The 23016-nt window shown below is 46.5% G+C and overlaps 1 protein-coding gene across 1 annotated transcript; it reads right to left on the bottom strand.

Annotated features, from left to right (window-relative positions):
* Positions 1 to 10937: 10937 nt before the first annotated feature.
* On the bottom strand, positions 10938 to 22640 carry slc35b3 (solute carrier family 35 member B3). The gene is made up of 10 exons (XM_080020299.1): positions 22444 to 22640; positions 21625 to 21863; positions 21387 to 21508; positions 20251 to 20405; positions 17469 to 17576; positions 16663 to 16760; positions 16470 to 16562; positions 15704 to 15815; positions 15136 to 15205; positions 10938 to 11847 (listed from the first exon to the last, which is right to left on the bottom strand). The coding sequence occupies exons 2-10, from the start codon at positions 21838 to 21840 to the stop codon at positions 11697 to 11699; spliced, it is 1125 nt and encodes a 374-aa protein (XP_079876425.1). The 5' UTR covers positions 21841 to 21863; positions 22444 to 22640; the 3' UTR covers positions 10938 to 11696.
* Positions 22641 to 23016: the final 376 nt, after the last annotated feature.

Below are 23016 nucleotides of genomic sequence, written 5' to 3'. Positions count from 1 at the left end.
AGGAGATAGCAGCGTCTCCGTCCAAAGATTTGGGCTTTTTTAATACCTGGGGACTTCTTTATAATGTTTTCACCGACACTTTGCACAAATTCAAGATTATATATATTCAAAGAAACCTGTGCTGACCGCAATATATACACATACATTTAACACTTTCTGTTAAATTTTTACTGCTCTTTTCCAGTTATTCAGATCCTTTTCTCGGGACTTCTTCGTAACGTGTACAGCGGTTCTTTCGGTTTCCCCTGGCGGTTTGCGCACAGCGCCCCCTGTCTCTCGGGAGAATATCGCCACGGCGACGCGCAAATATAACAGGGCTTTGCGGCGACCATAACAGAGCCTTGAGGAGCTCGACAATGAGAGAGCGGCGGGAGCTGGATCACGACTCCAGGTCCCATCCGCCTCGGCCCGTCCGTCATCTCTCTCGCACTTTCTGAGTCAAATGACTTACAGGGCGCCCCCACCGCCCCCCCACACCCCACCCCGTTTTACACTTAGTCAAATGTTTTTTCGAGCGGCACCCGCAGGACCCGCCCCGTCACCGGGCGAGGAACAAGAGCATTCCAATTACCCGCTTGCTTTGAAACCTCAATTGCGGGGAAGACAAACTGCAGTTTAAAGGCGCTCCAAAGAGTCTTTTTGCATTATTAAAAGCCATGTGATGTAACCATAAAACAACTTTTTAGGAGAAAGGGGGGGGCGGGAGGGGGGCGAGGCAATTAAGAAAGCATGGCTCATTATGAAAAGGGAAAAGAATAACAAAAAAAAGACGAGGAAAGCCAAAACAAAACCGCACAGATAATGCATTTCACAAATGTTTAATTAGTCTGTATTAATTAGACCTTCCCATTCTTTCTCTCCTCTCTCTCGATCGCCCCCCTTCCTTCAGTTTTTTTTTTTATTTCTTTCGCTGCTCGCTCCCCTTTCCTCGCTCGTTCCTTTTTTTTTTTTTGGTGATAGATCTGCTGCGTGACCCCCAGTTAATTGAAACCCAGGAGACTCTTCTTGCATAAAATCAGATTTATCTATCCATAAAAGGATTTCGTTAAAAATAGTCCAAATCCAGTGGCTCACAACTTGGAGCCTGGAGCTACCGAGGCGAGCCTCGCTCCAACCCTTTTCGCCCTCTCTCAGTCGCCACGGTGAAGCAAGTGCTGCCTACTGCTAACTAGCTGGGGACCCATTAATTAATTGCAGGAAAACACAGACATTATGTCTGTGGGGCAGATTTCTTTCTTCCTCTCCAAAAAATGAGTGTCTAAGTGTGCTTGTGTGTGTGTGTGTGTGTGTGTGTGTGTGTGTGTGTGCGTGTGTGCGAGTGTGTTTTGTACCCCCATCCGCAGCTCCTCTGAACTGTCTTGAATGTCCTCCAGACAATAATAAGTGGAAAGTAATGATGGGCCGCAGCGATAATGAAAAACCATGCATCAAACAAAACAGACTCATTCCGGAAGACAGGTCAAATGAATGGTCGGGAGCTGCCCTGTCGGCGGAACGAGAGGAGGTTAAATGCTGGATCTCATTTTTTCCATTTCCAGTATAGATTCGCTCGATTCTTTTTTTCTTTTTACCTTCACCACAGGTGAAATGGGACGAAAGCTGTATTAAAGTCAAAGACGTGGATTTGTGACAGATAAAGTATGCACGGTTCTCCTTCCGTTGACCGAGTGTGCTGAGTAGCTAACATTTTCTTAAATAAAAACAACACAAAATTGTTGTTATAATGTATTAGAGTCATTCATTAATGCTGTTTTAATCCCCGGAGGAAAAAAAACTCCACGCAGTTTGGCAGGTCACCAAATTTGGTGTAACACCGTGGCCCAGTAACCCACAACCAGGGGAATTTAGTCTTCAGACCGAATGTATAACTCGGTGAATTTGCTATTTCAGACTGCTGTGGTATCACATCTCTCCCGAAATGCGGAGTGGGTTTTCGGACTGAACGCAGGTTAGGGTTTTGTCCCCCATTACTTCCACAAACTCCTGCTTGGAGTGTGGAGGACAGGATGGACTGGCTGCAGAAATGTAATGTACCTACCCACCCCACTACACAAGGGGTGAAGGATGAAGTAAAAAAACAAAAAACAAAACTCGTTATTGCATTCAATTGGTTTGTCCCCTGTTACTTGCACTGAACTCCTGGATGGAGGGATGGAGGCTCCTGGGACCGTTGTTGGCTGGTCAGGATCCAAATACATCTGGATTTATGGAGGCAAGTCTTCCTCCCTCTTCCTTGCTGTGGAGGTGGCGTTGTTTGGATGTTTGCCACGGCTCCCTTCCATTGTTGTTTGGGAAGGTGTGTGTGTGTGTGTGTGTGTGTCTGCAGCGGCGGTGGGGAGGGGGGGGTAGCAGGGTCTCCCTTGAATGCGTCAGAGCCTCCGCCCGTGGGGGCCGCCAGGCAGGCGCGGCGCCCCCAGGACAGGGAGCCGCATATGGGCCTCGATCCGCTCTCCCTCCCTGCATAAGCCCTTCCCATTAATTCACTATCATTATACAGATCCTCCCCCCTCTTGTGCAACCACTGGCATTGTGGGGTAAAAGAATGAAATCAGCTTCATTTGAATAGCGACGCGCATCGTGCGTGGCCGTCTTCACTGCCGACTTTTCCTCCGTCGCGCGTGTGTGTGTACAAGCGCTGGCATCCGTCACGTTTTTTTTTTTCATATTTTCGCATTTTGTTTTGGTTGTTTGGCTGTGAATTGATACACGATGCGGCCGCGCTGTCCCTCCAATCAGCGCTCCTGGCCCCTCTCCCCTTCTTCTTCCGCAGAAAATTAATAGGCCGCCGCCGCCGATGCGTTAAATTGCTTTGCGTTTTTCCTACTCCACAGACAACTGGATTATTTATACGTTATACACCCCCAACCACACGCACACACACACACACACACACACACACACACACACACACACACACACACACATTAGAACTGCTGCCTTCTGCCGGGCCGCTGTTTTCCCGGTGAAATGTTGCTCCCCAGCGTTGCATCACAAGATGTAATTGCTCAAAACTGCAGCAAAGTTGCCGACCCGGGCCCGGCTATCTGGTGGTGATGGAGAAATATTGGGTCTTCCTTCGCTAAGTTGGTGTGGGACACGCATTTGAGGTCTGAGCAGAGGTATCGCGGTGGCGTTTTGTTTAAATTAGCCGAAAGCAAATATATTCTGTCATTCTGTTCAGCATTTTTACATACACGAGAATAATCAGTTTGCTCATATAAATTGCTAATTTTCTTCAGAATTGAAAACTTAAGGGAATTCCGTAATAAAATGCTTGATCCGTGCATTGTTTTGTACACTACGTGTGTGTGTTTGTTGGCATGACTGTTTCTTTGACTTGTATGCATGTACAGTATGTAAAGTTGAATTGAAACCACCCAAGTTGTGCATGAATGAATTAAAAATATTATATTCCAGTATTTTTAGCTACTTTTGGCGACCAAAGTAGTACACTTAAAAATAAAAATATACACCGATCAGCCACAACATTAAAACCACTGACAGGTGAAGTGAATAACATTGATCATCTCATTCCAATGGCACCTGTCAAGGGCTGGGATATATTAGGCAGCAAGTGAACAGTCAGTTCTTGAAGTTGATGGACAAGCGTAAGGATCTGATTTTGACCCAAATTGTAATGCCTAGACGACTTGGTCACAGCATAACAGCAGGTCTTGTGGGGTGCTTTGTATGTAGTGGTTAGTACCTACCTAAAGTGGTCCAAGGAAGGACAACCGGTGAACCTGCGACAGGGTCATGGGCAGCCAAGGCTCAACGTGGGCAGTGAAGTCCAGCCCGTCTGGTCTGATTCTACAGAAGAGCTACTGTAGCACAAATAGGTGAAGAAGTTCATGCTGCTGTGATAGAAAGGTGTCAGAACACACAGTGCATCACAGCTTGCTGCGTATGGGGCTGTGTAGCTGCAGACCAGTCACAGTGCCCATGACCCCTGTCCACCGCTGAAAGCCCCTACATTGAAGAAGGTGGCCTGGTCTGATACATTTTCTTCTACATCATGTGGATGGTCAGGGTTAGGGTCCGATCCGATCGAGCATCTATGGGATGTGCTGGAACAACAAGCCTGATCCATGGGGGCAAGACCTCGCAACTTCCAGGACTTAAAGGATCCGCTGCTAACGTCTTTGTGCCAGATACCACAGGACACCTTCAGGGGTCTTGTGGAGTTCATGCCTCCACGGGTGGCTGTAGTGGTTGATCAGTGTATACCTCAAGTAACAGAAGCGTGCTTTTGTATTCGTACTTCATTTCTATTCATATTGTCCTATAAATACAATAGTGTATTGAATACTCAATTGCATATTTCACTATGTTTTTATCTATGCACAGGAAAAATACTATAATTGTGTTAAATTGAAGCCACTTAAGTTGTGCTTAGGATGTGGTTAAATATAATGTTCATGTATTTTTGGCTACTTGGCGCAACAAAAACTGTGTACCTCAAAAGTATACTTCAATTAACAGAACGCTGCTTTTGTAACAAGACAAATTAAGAAGCTGGAGCATCACACCAATAGTGTGATGCTCCAGGGCCTCCGCAATAGTGTGCTTTCAGGGGTGTGTGTGTAGGGCCAGCGCTTCCTATAAGCCACTCTGCTGCGCTTCCCTGTGACTCTCAGTTACCTTATTGAACAACACAAAAAAAGCATCATGCATAACGGGGGTGCTCTCTCAGTCACTCTTACCCCTCTTAACTACACTTAAAATGTTCAAAATAATAATAATAACAATAATAATAATTATTATTAATTATTATTATTAATAATAAAACTATATACTGTTTAATACAATAATGTAAAATAATAAAAAAACAACACTAATAACATTAAATAATGTAAAATAATGATATAAAATATAAAATAATAATAATGAAAAATAATAATAACAACAACAACAATACCATCAGATAGTCCACTTGTATTTCTACTTGGGTGGTGCATCTGTTCTATCTAGTATCTCTCTCTCCCTCTCTCTCGTTGTTGTTCTCGGTCGCCCCCCGCCTCCCACCCGACCCCCACTGGACTGGTGTCAGAGGGAATCTCCCTCAAAGCCGCCGCTGCCTGGCATCGCCTCGCGCTGTCCCTGTACATATGCACGTCATATGGTGTCAGCGGCCAAGGTGCGTGCTGACGTTATGGGGCCTGATGGCAGCATATTCCTCGCTGATAGCCCAGGTATCACTGTGTGTGTGTGTGTGTGTGTGTGTGTGTGTGTGTGTGCCCACCGTGCCCGCATTTCATTTTGTAAGGCCTGCTCCCCGCCCGCACGTGACTCGGCTGCGGGTATTCAACATGGCAGCTTTGGGGTATTCCCGGGCCGATGACCTCCCTTCCCGTGATCTTCCATGCTCCGTTTCACTTGTTTCTTTTCCGCCATTCCTTCTCCCCTAACCTGCCCGTTTTTCCATGCAGCTGAGCTTGAAGTAGAAAAAAGAGCAAAAAAAAACAAAACGAAAAAAAAAAATGGGGGAAGGTGACTCACATACGGTGTCCAAGCAGAAGACAGGGATTACCAGGATGCCATTCTGCATTCCTGGTTGGGTATCAATTCTCGAAAAACTGAGTGCAGTGGTTCAATGAAGGCATTTATTAAAGTGGTAAACCATGAGATCATATACAAATCTCAGAATTGCTTTTTTTTTTTTTTCTTTACAAATCCCAGAATTCCATATGGAACGGTGGCGGGGATATTCTTTCATCAGGGAGCGCTGTTCATTTTTGCGAACAGTCATCCATATGGACAGTTTGCTGACCACAACGAGCTATGCTGGTTTGTCCAAATCCACCGCGGAAATGGTGGACCCCGCCACCAACACTGGAAAAACCATACGGATGAGCTAATGCGTAAGCAAAATTGAGGTGGACATTTCTTAAGAAGTGCCAGCTAGAAAAGGTGTCAAACATGGGTTTTGTTTTCACAAATCTCACGGATTACCACTTTATTCCACGGCAAAGTAAAGAAACCCAAACGTCAATTGAGGAAGGCGGACCCAGCCACCAACGCCGGAAATAGCACATAGAGGAGCGATTACACAACGCAAATACATTCATTGGCCCTTTGTAAAGAATCACACTTAGTAAATAATAATAATAATCTCACAGATTTCCACTGTAACAAGCCTTCACTTGGTCAGCAAACAGCACTGTTATTGTTCTTTCAAATGCACCAATTTACTCCAGATATTAAGAGGCTCACTTCTGACTTTCACGATCAAAATCTCAAGGTATCAAAAAAAAAAAAAACTCAAATGAGGGCGTTTCTGGTCAAACGAACGAGAGTCCGGATCCTCTGGCGGGGGATCTCCTCCGCCATCCCGACTCATGCATTGATTCGGAAAAAAGAAAACAAAAAAAACCCAAAATCAAAAGCGATGGGAACCTGCGTCGGGGGTCGTGATGATGGACTGTGTCGACACGGCGGCGCAGGGATATGAAACATTGGGAGGAAATTAGATATTATGCCCCCCAGACAAGTGCAGCCGGCAGCACATTCATTATTGGCTGGATATTTATTATTAAGAATTTCTCCTCATGAGTGACTGCCGCAGAATATTTCAGCCCTGCTCGAGTTAGTCTTCACTGGAATAGCTTATGTGCACACAATGTGTGTGTGTGTGTGTGTGTGTGTGTGTGTGTGTGTGTGTGTGTGTGTGTGTGTGTGTGTGTGTGTGCGTGCATGTGTGTGTGTGGCGCCACGCTGTTTGCCATCGTAAATGCTGACATTGCAAATTGCAGGAGACCGGTCGTGTTCCTCACTCTCCCTCTTAACACACACATCCTAAATACAGCCAGGCCCACGATTTCAATTTCGGCGCTCCCCTGGTATCATCGGCATTATTATGATCATCATCATCATCACCATCATCATCATACGACACATAATCGCATCCACCTGCTCTCGGTGCTACAGCCTTGGCGGACGGCGAAAGCAGGCAGACAGCTGTTTGAGAACCACAAGTCTCCGCCGGCGCCTCGGCAAAAAACAAGCACATTTTAATCACAGCGCAGTGAGTTTTCAAACAGCGGCACGGAGCCGTCCAAGGCTCCCCAATCTTTACCTCGCCCGCGCACAAAAACACGCCGCCGCACTTCCATCCTGCACCACCGCCACCTCTCCGCTCTAATTCACGTCAATTATACCCCCACCCCCCGTTTCTCCTGATCACTTTACTGCACCTGCGCTAATTGTAAACGCTGCCGATCGCTGATACGTTTTGCATCCTCACAGGCGTCGGAGGAGGAGGAGGAGGGACGAGAGATAAACATCTCGCCCCAGGTGCTTTTTTTTGGGGGGGGGAGTAAGGGAGGAGGACGCCCAGCAGATGGCCATTATATTATATGAGAATAGCTTCTCATAGAGGGTGGGTGGGTGGGTGGGTGGGTGGGTGGAGGGCGGGCGGGTCTGATGCCGGAGGAGGCGGAGGGAGGAAAGGAAGGAGGTGATGATGGGGAGGAGACTGAGGGGGAGAAAGGGGGCGAGAAGAATGGGAAGAGAGCGCATGGATGGTTAGAGGGGTTCACCCATCATCAGATCCTCTGTGTTGGGTGGACCGAACTACAAGTCCCAGAATTCCATTCAAAACTGCTTTTGAATCCCCCGGCCCCAACCCACTCCGGCAAAATAAAGAACCGCAAGAAAGGGAAGGGAGGTGAGGAAGAAGGAATTAAAAGTCTTTATATGGACCATGTTCTTTACCATTATAACTACAACCACAGCAGGCAGTAGACACCTTTATAGTGTCATGGCGCCGTGTGTCCGCCAGATGTAACATTTATGAATATGCATGTGACGGTAAAAGACTTTTTACACTTACAACCTAAAAGCACGTTTCAGATAAACAGCTTAAAACATTCATGAAAACTCGCTAACTCTTATAGAACATTTGCACTTGTCCTAACGATTACTCAACTTTACCTTGAAATGCAATCATTTAAATCTTTCGGAAATCATTTTATTTTTTGCATTACTGTGTGAATCCATTTCATGTCTCGTGCTTGAATTCCTTTGTTCTGTGAGTCATTCATTATAGATTATGTACATTTTAGTTGTGTCCCATTCTATTCATTCACCTATGTTACTACACCTGAACACAATGACCCCTATGGAAATAGTTGGAACATTCCACGAGTCACATGTTCAACGAGAAGTCGTATCATCTGAATTCCCAGAAGGCCGCAGGAAGAAGTCCAGGCAGTTTTCCCCTATTTTTTTGGGGGTATTTTCACTGATATTGTGATACTGACTGAGAATGTCATTCTCCAAGTACAACCCTCTTACTCATTCAAGCCATCGTGAGCAAAAAAAAAAAAAAAAAGGGGATATTATTACCTGAGATGGGAAAATACATTTATTGATTGGTTGAATGCATGTTTTCTTCGATTGCATTTTTTGAGCAATGATTACAAATATAGTAAAATTTTAAAGAGTTACAAGGGCTAAATGGCACCTTAATCATAGAATCACCTGCCTACTGCGTATACCGGACTCTATCTCTCACTAGCAGTCCACTCCCCAGGACGAAGGAGGTTCTGCTTGCCTGTGTGAGTCCCCTTCCCTGATTCCACCAATGAGTGGACGGGAAAAAAATAAAAAATAAAAGTGTGTAGTTGTGTGTGTGTGTGTGTGTGTGTGTGTGTGTGTGTGTGTGTGTGTGTGTGTGTGTGTGTGTGTATCCCTCACCTATAGCCACCTTGCTCTTTCTGCTGAACCCGGCTGCACCCATAATAAATGGGCTGCCATCCCTCTGTGCGGCGTCTGTCCGGGGTCGGGTCTACATATTATATGGCCGCCCATCTGAGGCGGCCCCGCATATAGCCGCCGTGATGAGCTCTGGACACCTATTATTTATTAGGAAGGGCCGCGGCCCGGCGAGAGCCAGGGGTCGTCCGGTGCAGGAAGGGGAGGGGGAAAACGGGTGCGACGGGTTATGGAATCCAAGACGTATGGCGGCGGGAGAGGAACGAGGCAATGAGGAAGACGGCGCTGGCTCGCGTTGTTCTCTCCTCCCTGGATGTTTGCGGAAAAGGGATGGCGGGGGGGGCGGGGGGCCGCGCTCCGTCATGTGCCATCGCTAATACGGGGCCAATTCGTCTCCGCCGCATCGCACGGCGCTGGTAACCTGCAGACGGACTATTTATTTCGGACCACACACGCATTTATTTCCCCACTTTACGCAAGCCATTTATATGGGCTATCCGCCGTGTGCCGCGCGCCGTTCATTTTCCACTCGTTTACCAAAATGAAGATGCCACCGTACCAAATGTCTTTTAAAGGAGCTGACACCGCACCCTCGCATCACAACCCCCCCCCCCAAAAAAAATTATTAAAATTGGGAAATTCTCGACTTTGAAAAACGGGACAAAATCCCCTTCTACCAAGGGAGGTCGGTCTGCTTTGTTCGCTGTGTTCTCCAGCTGCAAAAATAAATAAATAAAAATAGTAAGACAAACGATGTACTTTGCCTAGGGTCAACTGGGCTTTCTCATCCCATAATGACCTTTCGGGGAGCGGGAGAAGGAACAGTGGCTCCCATAGCGACGGGGCCGCTGTAAAACTACAGCCTCAAAAGGAGTATATATATATATAACGTTTCGACGCTGGAGCGCGACCCCTCGACCTGCAATGAAACACTTCTCAGTTCATCAATCATAAAAACAGTAGTTTAGAGGCGGGGACCTACATTGTAATAAATGACCCCCACCGCCACACACACACACACACACACACACACACACACACACACACACACACACACACACACACACACACACACACACACACACACACACACACACACACGAGCAAGAAATATTTCTCCATTTCTCCCGTTTTGCAGGCCACTGTGCGAAAATCTGAACGCACAGCCAAACAAACAGGCGCCCAAACAATTTTCCTGCTTTTCAATTAGGTTACGCGGCGCCAATCTGTACGAGGCTCGCCACTTTGCTTTTGGAACAAAGACGGAGCGGTGTAGCCGCGAGCCAGGGGGCCCCTGGAAGAGAGAGGGAGGGGTGGGGCGGAGGGAGAGAGGCGCCCTCCCACACGAGGTTGTCATCCCGCCGAAGCTGCCAACTTTTTATGAAATACCAAATTACTGATTGGCTGGGCGTCGGGTTTCCCGCCTGGAAGGGGCGGAGAGCGTAATGACCGGGCCGACATCAGGATCGCGGGTGGGAGAGCCGCTCGGCCGCCGCCCTCCCGCCGGGCGATGTCGCCCCGCGCCAAGCCCGTGGCAACGAGTCAGAGGCGCGCACATCGTCAAGGGCGAATCGAAAGACATGCGACGTGCGGTTTCGCCAAACGGGGCCAACGGCACCCTGTCCTTTGTTCAGACCGCTGATCAGCTGACTGCAACGTCAAAGACTCCCTACTCCTGGACGCCGTCGAATGAGGAGCCGGGTAGAACCTGCTTCAACACCGCCATCAACCAGTCCTACACCTTGAAAAGCTCAAGGTGTCGGATTGTTTCCACCAGCCTCCATACAGCGGCGTCTCAGTGGAAAACAAGGTGTTCACCGCGGGCGGGGTGGGAGAAACCCGACTGCTGGGAATGAAAACGCTCAGCAAAGTTAACAATAAAAACAAAAGAGGAACGCAAGCATAATATCCCACGGTTGTCCTAAAACCGTTTATGAGCCAGTAAAGAGGCTGACGTTGGCATTTCCTGGCTCACGTCTTACAGACGCCGGCATCGATGCCAACGCTCCATGTTCGGTGTCGCCGCTGCACAGGTTGGGTCCAGGTGACCGGGAAAAAAAATAAACAGTTGAATTCCTGTTGGAAAGTGACATTTTCTTGTTGGATTAAAACACCCGGACAGAGCTGGGCAACGCCTCGTTCCTTCGCTCTAGCGGTGTGAAAAGACGAAGGTGATACACACACAGACTTCAAAGATCAACTTTTTTTTTTCCCCTCCTTTATTTAAAAAGATGGAACACCCTTTCAGCCAATAGACAAACAAACAAAGGTTGGAAAAGTATGGCACTGGACATTGTGGACAGGCATCGGGAGCCAACAGCTCTCCGAGCTTCCCGGCATGTCACCACGACGACCACCGTTCTCGTGATTGCGCACGCTGGCGCACATAAATGACAAATAAAGCCACTTTTCAAGACAACTGATTGTATTTTGTCGTACCCCCGCTCTCACCTCCTTCCTTCCGACAGGTGATAAATATGCATTCCTACAATATGAATATATAGTCTCTCTTTTTTTATTTTTTTCCTTAAATGAGGGGCGGGGCGACGTGCACATTCAATTCAGCCGCGATGGAATTAACAGGTCGGCGCTGTATTCTCCCCGGCCGGTTCTGTCCGGAAACGCAGGGATGACGGTGCTGCACGAGTCACGCCCGGTGCAAAGAAAACTGTGCTATCGGTCGGCTGAGGCGCTGGCGTCCCTCCAGAGGAACGCGGCGGCTCCGCGGCACCGCCCTGCGCCCTGGGAATGTTTGGACTGGATTCTTGGCGTTTCCACTGTGAACCCATGAGCCGTTGGAAGGTCCACGTATAAAACAAACAAACAGAAAGAAAGAAACGGACAAACAATCCTTCCGGGGGCCTTCTGTTCTAAGGGCCCCTCTGTGCCGATACAATAGTCTTTTCGGGGGGGCCACGCCGGAGAGAGAAGCCGGCCTCAGTCTGGAGGGCGGTGCGCCCTCGTCGGCCGTCGCGTCCGTCCTAAACGTTCTGCGACTGCAGCCGGACTTCCTTGACGATCCTCAGCCAGCTCCGGAGGTCCTGAACGGAGGGCAGCTTCATCTTGTCTTTGTTTTTGCTGTAAACATTCAGGAAGATGCCGAGCAGCACCAGAAGGCCGCCCCAGATGTACCTGGGGGGAGGGGGGCAGGTAACTTAAATAACATGATGGTGGAAAAGGTTGCATTTGTTGTGTAAAAATAAGCGGTGTAAAAAATGACCTTTGCAAAACATTAGCACTTCATGAACACAGTGCGCCTGATTCATTGCTGCACTTTATCTTCCATGGCTTGGAGGAAAAAAATTTACCTGGCATCAGGGTATGCAAATCTTGCAACAGGAGGCCCGTTTATTGAAATCTTCACGCAGGCCCCTAAGTGCTCTGCTTGCAGCCTGTTCCTGAGGTCTGTTTTCACCTTCTAAAAGCAACGATTCGTCTTTATTTTGTAAATTCTTAAGTTTAAAGCAGCGCTATTTAACTTTTGGGATTTGGCGCCCCCACAGTTTTTGAGTGCAATTGCACTTTTACGCCACTGTCTTAAAACTCCATCCGGCTCCCGAACATAATTTATTTTACCGGACAAAACTGAACCTTATCGATCACGTTTCAATAACAGTTTGTTACAAACACAGATATAATATACACCTATGTTACAGCGCCCCCTTGCAGGGACCTTGCCGCTTCCCGGAGCCGCCGTGGAGTAAGGTACCAGATCTGCTCGGCCTGGCAGATCGCCTCGCATGCGTGAGTCAGAGGCTGAAACAAACCTTGTGGCGCAATGATAGTGAGGGCCGGTGCGCGCTGGCCGGGGTGAGGTGGAATCCCGGCCCTGCGGGTGCCAGGCGCACCACCGGCCCGTCTCCTCCGCCCCGTCGGGGAGGTGGAGCGGCTACATTTTTGTCCGAGCATTATTACCGATTTTGACCGGCAAGTTTATAATTTATGTTTTTATTTTATTGATTTTAATATAAAATTTACCAGGTAAAAATTTTTTTATTACCGGAGCCAAACATTAAGGAAGTGATGTAGTGCCGTAAAGCGTAACGCACTTTTCCCGAGGTTTCGTACCCAAACACAGAAGTTAGGTGGGTGGGTGGGAATCAAAGAGCTGCCATTCTCCATATTACAAATCAGTGAACCATCAAAATGATTCTGAAGCTGTTATTTTAAGGTAAAAAAAAAAGTTCCATGGTGTTGCTTGAGGGATGTATTGCTATCAAAAGCAATCATGAGTTGTCACCCGGCACCCTGCTCATGGTGGAGAAATCACATTCACAGTTCACACCGCCCACAAGGACGGTGAGCGCACTCATTTAAAGTGACTCTGATTAGAGACACCGCGGTCACGTGACTTCACTGCGGTATTGAGCTCATTACCGTCGTCACTGCAAATAAAAACAGCTCAGATAACCACTGAGTCCTGTCAGCCAACAACAGAAAGCTGGGGCTGCAGTGGGCGCAGGCTCACCGAAACTGGACGGTTGGAGACTGGAACAAACGTAGCCTGGTCTGATGAATACCAATTCCTGCTGAGGCAGAACGATGGCAGGCTCAGAATTTGTTGCCAGCAGTATGAATCTATGAACCCAACCTATCTTGTGTCAACAGCCCAGGCTGGTGGTGGTGGTGTCATGGTGTGGGGTATTTTTTCTTGGCACACTTTGGGCCCGTTAATACCAATCAAACATGGGTTGAATGCCACAGCCTACAGTGTTTGGGTATTGTTGCTGACTACATGCAGGCTTGGGCAGATTGACAATTCAATCGGCAATAGGCGATTGCCTCCATGCATCGGGATTGATATTAACGACGGAGGATTTGGTTAATCTGCCAGAAAAAATCTGAGCACCTGTCTAAGCGCAGTTTACCAAGTTCTGAAACTGATTCCCCTCTCTGAATCGATCGAGAGAGAGAGAGAGGGGGGGGCGAGAGAGAGCGAGCAAGAGAGGGGGCGAGAGAGAGCGAGCAAGAGAGCGAGAGAGAGAGAGCAGGCAAGAGAGAGAGAGAGACGGCGGAGAGCCTCTCTGCCCTCTCCGCTCAGAGCTGTTTTGGATTTATTGATTATTTGTAATGTTCATCGTGTAAAAGTATTTTTGTATTGCATGTAAAAAAAAAAAACACTCCCTCTCGTTGTTGTGACTTTGTGTTCTACTAACCCTCATTGTGAGGTGTACTGTCTGAACTTTAGTCATTGTAAACAAGTACGTCTGTTCACACCTGCCGTCAGAACGCGTCTCGAGTGACCAGTTGTGATCGGATCTCACTTCCCCGCTTTACTGTACAGTACATGCAAATCAAATATATCGTGATTATAATATAGCAATAAATTATCTCAGAGAAAGATTTTGATTCATTTAGTTTCCTTCGTTTCTTATTTGTACGGAAAGCCTAACTCAGAGAACTGGAGTGAACTTGTTTTTTTTTTTTTTTTTTAATTTCTCCTCCAGACAGCGGTGCGCCGTGCATTCCTATGTTTTCATTTTAGATCCGTTTCAAAGCACATTCAGAAAACATGCGGACGACGCAGAGGGAGGTTGTTCTGCTCCACACCTTGTGTTCAAATCTCATCTTGACGTGTGTGGAAAGGAAGAACAAAGGGAAGGTGAACAAGGTGGGAAACACAGCCCTCCCCACGGCATCCCAGAATACGGGAAAGAATTAAAGACCACAAGAAAGAAAGACGAGAAACACATGAAAAATGAACGAAGGAAAAATGGTTCAAAAACAAAAGAAACCAAAGGAAAGAACAGGAGGAAAGCAAGAAAGAAAAAAGGACCAAAAGACAGAGCGAAATGAGACGAAGGAATGAAAGAGCAAATGGGCAAAGAAATTAAAGAAGGAATTAAAGAATGAAAAATAAGGAAACAACGAAAGAAAAAAATAGTAATAAAGGAAAGGATGAAAGAAAAAAAACAAAATAAAGAACAAATTGTAAGAAAAAGAACAAAAAGGAAAGAGAGAAAGAAAGAACAAAATAACAAAGAACAAATGAAAGAAAAAGAACAAAAAGGAAAGAGAGAAAGAAAGAACAAAATAACAAAGAACAAATGAAAGAAAAAGAACAAAAAGGAAAGAGAGAAAGAAGGAACAAAATAACAAAGAACAAATGAAAGAAAAAGAACAAAAAGGAAAGAGAGAAAGGAACAAAATAACAAGAAATCAAGGAAAAAAAAAAAATCACAAAAGAAGGAGGGAAGGAGGGGAAGAAAGAAAGAACAAAATTGGAAATAAATGGAAAAAAAAAATCCAAAAGACAGAAAATAACAAAACTAAACAAAGAGGGCAAGAAAGAAATAAAGGAAGAAAAAAAAAGAAAGGAAAGAGAAGAACAAAAGAGAAAAATGAGAGAGAGAGAGAGAAGGGCAGTGATGAGGAGGTTGCTTTCGGGAGGGGGGACCAATTCCACGAAGGGCTACTTACTGGAAAGTAAAAGGTTTGGCAAAGAAGACGAAGGAGAGCACGATGGTCATGGCCTTCCGCCCGGTGGTCACTGCGGAGGAACAGCGGCAGGAAAACACCGTGAGGGAAGATGAAGGTCATCCAGAGGTCAGACAACCAACATCCACCAAATAACACCGGTCATAACCGTCTACCTTGGTTTCAAAGAGGAGGAACGGCCCAGGAGTTTTGGGAGGCCCCTCTGAGCCCCCGGGCCCCAAGTTTACTCAAATTTGCTCGACACGTTTGAGTGTTGAGAGCTCAAAAGTCATCGTGAAGCGAATCCACAAAGTATGAGCACTCAAAAACAACCACATCCCTTTGGTGCCGCACGCGGTTGTCAAATCAAACACGGCTCCGCTTTCAACGTTCGTCTCCTTCCCCGGAATCCGAGGTTCTTTTTTTTTTTTTTTTTTTTACATTATTCCACGGACGGTCATTCGCAGCCCCGCTCTCAAAATCGCCTTCCTTGCGATAAACACAGTTTTGATAAAATAACGACGGAAATGAAAGACGGGCAGAGAAGAAGGAGAAGAGACTTTGCTCCGACCTGTGACCGCCATCAGGGCGCCGAAGAGCTTGATCAGCGCCAGCACGAAGGAGATGCCGAAATAACCGGTGAGGGAGAAGAAGAAGGCGTAGCCGTACGTCTTCACCGGATGCTGTCGGAGAGGGAAGGGAGAAGACGGGACTGAGATCCCGCGCCCTGACGTGGGGTTTGGCAACCGTGGAAAAATACCGGAACATTCCTAAACTTTAACCGATACTGACATATACTCAACAGTATGGACTGAGGCCCTTAGTTTAGGATCAGCAGATTGTAATCAATGACAAAAAAAAATAAAAATCCATTAAAGTCTCCATTAAAGGCTACTACAACATACCTTTAAGTAAATCAAGGACAATAATAGTTGCCTAGTTACCTTGGGCAACCGGATTTGTGACAGTAACAACCATCTCGTGCGGGCTGGTTGACCCACTGTCAACCACTTTTCAAAAATGAGAATATTGAAATATGGATTAAAATCATGTAGATCATTATCACGTAGTATAAAAGTATCAGTATAAAGTATAAGTATCAAGTATAAAACGACCGTGTCCGTCTTGGCAACCGACAGCTGACGCGTTGTTGCCAACCTGGCAACCACTTTCAACACCCGAGTGTGGGGCCCTGCGTTCTGGCATGGTCGCCATGGCTTCGGGTGTTGGATTCTTGTATTGAGGAGATTCTCCGAAATCGGACCTCTCCCCCCCAACCCCCCGGCATTCCAATATGGGTCCATCCGCCGTGCACCCCTTCTGGAAAGCCTACTCACCTCGGAGCAGAAGGCTATGGCGGGCCCCAGGCCCCCCACGCACGACAGACCCGTCAGGATGTAGACGAACCCGATGGAGTAGGAGTACAGCACCTGGGAGCGCAGGACCAGACACCGCCGGTTACAGGCCGAAATGCGGCGGAAAAGCTTGGCTACGGCGGTCTGTTTTCTAAGCTCCGGACGGGCGGCGTACCATCTCAGAGTTGGAGCCGTTGTGGAGCTTCATCGCCTTCTCCTGCACGTTGCCGATGGCGGCGTCCGCGCACAGCGCCATGGAGATGAGGAGGACGCCTGCGGGGACGGAGACGAGCAACAAAACACACACGCACGGGTTTTTGCAGGGAGGGGACTGGAACTAGTCGTTGGGCGATGGCGCAAATTTTTTAATCTTCCAATAGTGCACCGCCCGCCATCACCGACAGGCGAGACCATCGGAAAAGCCTCTCGACGCGGCGGCAGACGGGCAAATGTTGTAATAATCCGTCCAATGAGAAAACCTCCCTCCGTGCTTGTTTACGGTACCCTCACTCCCACGTGCAGGTAACGTGAAGAGCGACAGTCAACATGGACTATGATGTCACACAGCCAAACTGCACTGACATCGTTTCAATGCGCGACCGGATTCTTCCTGGCGGATTACAAAACAAAATCGCCATTAACGTCTTTATTGACTCGTCAACAGGCCCGAGCCTAACTGGAACACGTGGGTAGGGGGTTCATTTTCTCAGGTACCGATGGCACCGAGCAAAACGACGACCAAAGATGACGCCCCAGCAGCGGCAAGTTTGGATGTGTCATCTCTTTGTCACGACTGGAAACAGACAATTCCAGGTTGACAAAGTGAAAAGTCCGGCCCTGAGTCGGCCCATTTCATTTTCATTATTTTTTACCTCTGGACGGTGCCAATAAGCAAATCCAGATGGACAGTTGAAAATTCTGGGGAGCGCTTCGACTTTATCAGCCCGCCTGTGACCGAAAAACGATTTGCCCAAATCTTACCTGTGAGATTGAAGTTGGGTGCCACTTTGCTGTCGGCGAGAGTAAACCAGATGAGGCCCAGGCTCATGCAGAGAGCGGCGGAAACATCGGCCAAATTGTAGCGTTTACCTGGAAAACGTGCACGGATACATGTTTTTAGATATTTAGAATTTTTTTATTTATTTATTTATTTTAAACATCGAGAAACCACCGTGGTAAGGACATCAGAGGCAAACGCACCGACAGGCACCAAATCTATTCCCAGAGGAAATGGCTGTTTCGGAGGTGGAACCACGTCCAACCTGGGAAGTCTTCGCCCACCGCCTCGTTTTTTGGTCAAGTACGAGTAAATAGTGCTAGTAAATATTTACTATATTATAAATATTTCATCCCCCTTAAGTCACTGTAAGGGGGATGAAATTGTTTTGGACGGTTTCGAGGAGCCTCGCCGGGAAAGAAAAGGGACGGATGAGGTCTTGACGGATGCAGTCGCGAGCAGGAGGGGAAAAAGCGACACGGGCCCGGCTAAAACTTTAATGGCGAGTTGAGCGCGTCGGGCAAAGACGAGTCGTCTGTGAGTTTGGGCGGAGGGTGACGCATTTCCATTCTTCAATCACAACATTTGGGGGGGGGGGGGGGGAAGAGTCTGACGAGCGGGAACTGCAACATTTAAACGGAAGGTTCCCGTAACGATGCCGCCTGGAGAAAGAGACGGGGGGTGGTGGGGGGCAGCGTTCTGAAACAATGCGGAGCGAGGCAGAAGAGAGGAGGAGACGGGCGGATGGAGTGATGAAGGAGACTTTCCGAACGGCACCGACTTGACTGACACTCGCCCCGAGGATGACGAGGTGACGCAGCATCGTTTCGGCCGCGGCTTTTTGATTTTTGATTTTTTTTTTTTTTGCGCCGGCTCCCCTTTGAAGGGGTCTCCACATCAGATGCAACCCCCCCCACCCCCCCACCCCACCCCACCCCCACCCCACCACGCATCCATTCCCGCGGACCCCCAGAGCAACCCTGGTTCACACATCCCCCGTCCAAAACTCCATCCAAAACCTGTTTGACAGCGAGGACACGGCACCTTGCCCGGGTGAGGATGAAAGGAGCGACGGAGCCGAGACCAAAGAGAGGGAGGGAGGGAGGGAGGGAGAGGGGGGGAGAGGGTACAGCCAAACAACAAGTTGCAGACGGTAAAAAGAAACGTTTTGAAAGGTGACCCGTGCCGTTGGGTTTAATTACATGTTTACAGGTAATTCAATGAGTTTGCCGTGTCTCCATTAAAAGTCTCTCCAACTTTAGGAATCACACCCATAGGCTCCTATTTGGCTCCTATTTGGGAGATAACCCGCCTGGGCGCTGTTGGCACCGTGCTCCCAAATAGGAGCCTTTCTGTGTGGAGTTTGCATGTTCTCCCCGTGCTCACATGGGGTTTTCTCCACCTACCATCAGTAACGACCCTCATCAAAAAAAACATGCACACGTCATCGTCTGACCAGCACGTGTGTGTGTGTGTGTGTGTGTGTGTGTGTGTGTATGCATGTGTTGTAGTGTGGTGGGTTGCTTGACAATTAAAGATTCTTCTTCTTCTCCTATTCTTCCATACGTACACATGAATTTTTCCGTACATTCATATGATGATGGCTGACTGCACCGTTTCTGCTCCTGCAATGCCTGAACCGGCCACCGGTTTATCGGGTTTGTCGTCAGATCTTCTCACATTTGGACGTGTGGAGGATCACAAACGACTGAAGACCTTCACTGCGTTTTTACGAGAACACCGCTACTTCGCCCTCGTTCCGTGGCTGGAACCGTTTTTTTGCCGTTTCGGTGAGGACGGACGACTTTTTGAAAACGCCGGTCTGGGCCGAAACCGCTTTGAGATGAAAACTGCATTTTTTTTTTAAATGTATTTAGCGTCTGCGTCTGCTCTTTTCTCCAAGTAGGAAAACAGCCACCATTATTGGCTTTTACCATTGTGAAATATTAGATGACAAATGAACAGTTTAGGGTCATCAACCCACAAGAGCCTTTTACTTCATTTTATGCAACTTTGATATTTTTACTTATTACCGTGTAATAATACACATAATGTAAGTAATGTATGTAGTTATTAGTATGGGCATGGCCTATATATCATATCTCACAGCCATGAATGTTAAAATAAATAAATAACAATAAAAAATAGATTCTTGGCATCAGAGTGGCGATACAATATTGTGGGGGGAAAAATATCACAATACTATTGTTTGCTGTATCGACGCCCCCGGTCCCGGTAGCTTTGAGTTTCTCTCATTGGAAACATCCATTGAAATCCCAGCTTCTTCTTTAAACTGGACCAACAAACTTAAATACGGATACAAAATAATGTGATAATTACATAGGGGATATCGCACCTATTACATGTGTGTGCTGCACTGCACCGCCTGCAGTCATTCCAACCTTTCACAGAAGTGCCAACCTTGGGAAAGCCCAGATTAGATGGATTAGCTGGATTAAATTTACATTTCCCTGGTATAATCTTTTTCCTCAAAGTGATCTTTGAAAAGAAATATGATTTGATGATATTATGATTATCCCAGGTTTTCAACAACGTTTTTTTCCAAGGTCTTTTCAAGCACTTCAGCAGAAAAGAGTCTCTTTTCAAGGTAGTCCAGTACTTAAATTACTGAGGAGGAAATTCAAGCACTTAAAGCACCTCAAGGAACTGGTAAGAACCCTGTATCTATCTATTTTTCTCATCTTTTGGTTGGTAGGCTCATTTTCTTTTTTTTTTAAGAATTGAACACCTCACTTTAACACTGACCTTGTATGAACACACCGCCAATCATGACAGGGATGAGTTTGCAGCACTTGAAGATGACTTGCGTGGGGTAGTTCAAGTAGCCCAGGGAGGTGTTGGAGAGGCCCATGGTCCCCACTGTGAGAAACGCAATAATCATATAAGTCTTCCCTGGTATCCTGAAAAGACAGCAATAAGAAAAGATTAGTGGAAATGTATTTATTTTGTTGTATGAAGAGATGCTGCTTTGGACAACGTTACGGACTGACAAACACATTTATATATTAAATAAATACAAAATTATATATATATAAAAAAAAAAAAAACATTTACAAATTGTGAATTTGTTCATACAGAAGTGTATATTAACTGTACAATGTTTTGGCTCGTAGGCTTATTGTCAACATTTTGTTTACTGTTTAGACTCTAACCCTATTTAATGTCCACCATTCATCTTTCTGGTTCACTGTTTACTTCATAAGTTAATGTATAGGACAAAATCTTATTTTTGTTATTACCATTTTTTAGTTTTGTTTTTTTTCCCATATATAATTGTGAACAGTTAAAGATACATTTTCCAAATGTTTCCATATATTATCTTTTTTTCCTTTTGTATTGTATTTATCTATTATTTATTTATTTATTTGATTTATTTCATTATTTACTTTATTCTTATTTTGCCAACTGTTTTGATGTAAGCTGCTCAGACAATTGCAATTTCCTTAATTTCCTAAAAACATGTGATCACCAGACATCACTGAAAATCACGTATTCTATGTTTAATCGCTCTCCTTTTAAAGGGACGGGGCTGGTCCTGGCTCCTGGTTGGGAGCAGGGCGAGTTCCAGTTCAAGCTGGTGTTTGAGGAAAATCTGCGGCTAGGGAGAGTGTGAAGGAAGCCCCGGCGCAACCTGCTGTACGATTGGCTGTTCGTGTCACATGGTTGTTTCTCTGCTCTGTAGGATTGGCTGAAAACGAACTCCGTATCGAAAATAAATCTCATTATCGTGGAAGATTTTATTGTGAATATTATCAACATCCTTTTATCGCCCAGCCCTATGATCAGCCATCCTGGGGTAGGGTAAGCCTCGGCGAATCTAAGTTTATAGAGAGTGACATCAAATTAAGCGATGAATTATGGGAACAAAAGCCACATGTTACCTTCTGCGTTTGTCCTGCGTGAGCTGGAGTTCCACAAGTCCAAATGTGGAGTAGAAGCCAAACTGAATCAAGGTGAGGTACCAGCCGAAGGGCTTGAAGCCTTCCACGGAAAATATCAGCTCCTAGGTGTAGGGAAGATGGAAGCATGAAGGATTTGCGCACACACGCACACACTCAAGAAGATATTTCTGCATTTTGCCTGTGCGTTTGCACATCGCTCCGCATCCTGGGCCCGTACCTGGAGGTAGCCATAGATGAGGTAAAAGACGAACACTCCGGCCACGCAGATGAAGAACTGCGTGGGGGCACCGAAGCCGCTGAGGTTGAGGCCCAGGACCCTCAGCTCCTCCACGGACTTGATGTGCGGCGACATGACCTCCGTGGACGAGGACACAGAGATGGAGATGTGCTTCCGCGAGCCATTGTAACCGATGAGGCCAAACTTGTTGCTCATTGTGTCTGCGTCCGGTGTCGCGTCTGCGTATGAGAAGTTACCATAAAGTTACCAGGGCAGACACGATCGTCAAGTATTAGATCATATTAACAACATACAAATAACCCACATTATCAACTGTATTTTTAGCCGTATAACATCTACATATACATACATACATACATACATACATACATACATATATATACACATCCACCTGATAAATCATTTAATACCTAAAGGATTCAGTCACATTTGAAGTATTGCCATATTTCTAACATTGTCTTATAATTCCCCTGAAATCTGGATGTAAACATGTGATTATGAAATCTTTTGTTCCCCCAGAGTGGCATAAAGTTAGCCCTGATGCAAGACTCCGCTGACGTCCTCTAAATTCTGATGACGTCACAAGACGTCAGCAGATTCAAGCGTCAGGGCGAGCAGAAAGTAGAATGAATGAAAAACAAACGGCTTCGTTGTTGCAGAAGCTATCAACCGATAACGTTACTCGGGTCCGAAGCTGCGTTGCCCTTTCCCCCATCCCGTTATAATCGCGGGTGTGAAGAGATTCCTTGACGTGTTATTTGGCGAGTTTGAGCAGCAGGGATGGCGAAGCTAAGCTACCTCCAACGCTACTTCCGGGTTTCTTTACGTCCACTGCTCCTCCTCTTCGGAGGCGATATCACCAAAATGTCATTTCCCGTCAAGGCGGCGGCTCATCTCCCGCACAATTCGAACGTGTTCATCTTCCCCCCCCGCCACCTGCGAGCCGCAGCATACCAGCACGCCAACAACTGTGGTTAGGTTGGAAAACACCTGCTAATGCTACACTTGCTGCAGCGGCAGCAGGAAGCCAACAACTTCCGGTCTGCGCTGACGGGAACCTTGACCTGTTCCGCCATTGGTCGGGAGAGCAACTCGGTAGCCAATGAAAAACTATCCGTTTCCACGATATTATATTGTATATATGTATTTGAATATAGTAAAAATATTATACTTAAATATAATTTTACAAATTATTGTAATCGTTATTATATCAATCAATTGCTAATTGGATATACTTTATATAGACCAATATATTATACTTTAATATACTACATTAATGAGCAATTTCTTTGCAGTATTATTGCATTGCTATAATAATTGTTTAAGTTAAAAGTATAGACATTTATATGTTTTATTATGTATATTTTCTGT

The sequence above is a fragment of the Zeus faber genome, assembly GCF_960531495.2.
Source record: "Zeus faber genome assembly, chromosome: 19".
In the NCBI taxonomy this organism is placed as follows: Eukaryota; Metazoa; Chordata; class Actinopteri; order Zeiformes; family Zeidae; genus Zeus; species Zeus faber.
Note: the sequence above shows the minus strand (reverse complement) of the source record. Positions and strands in the feature narration are given on the sequence as shown.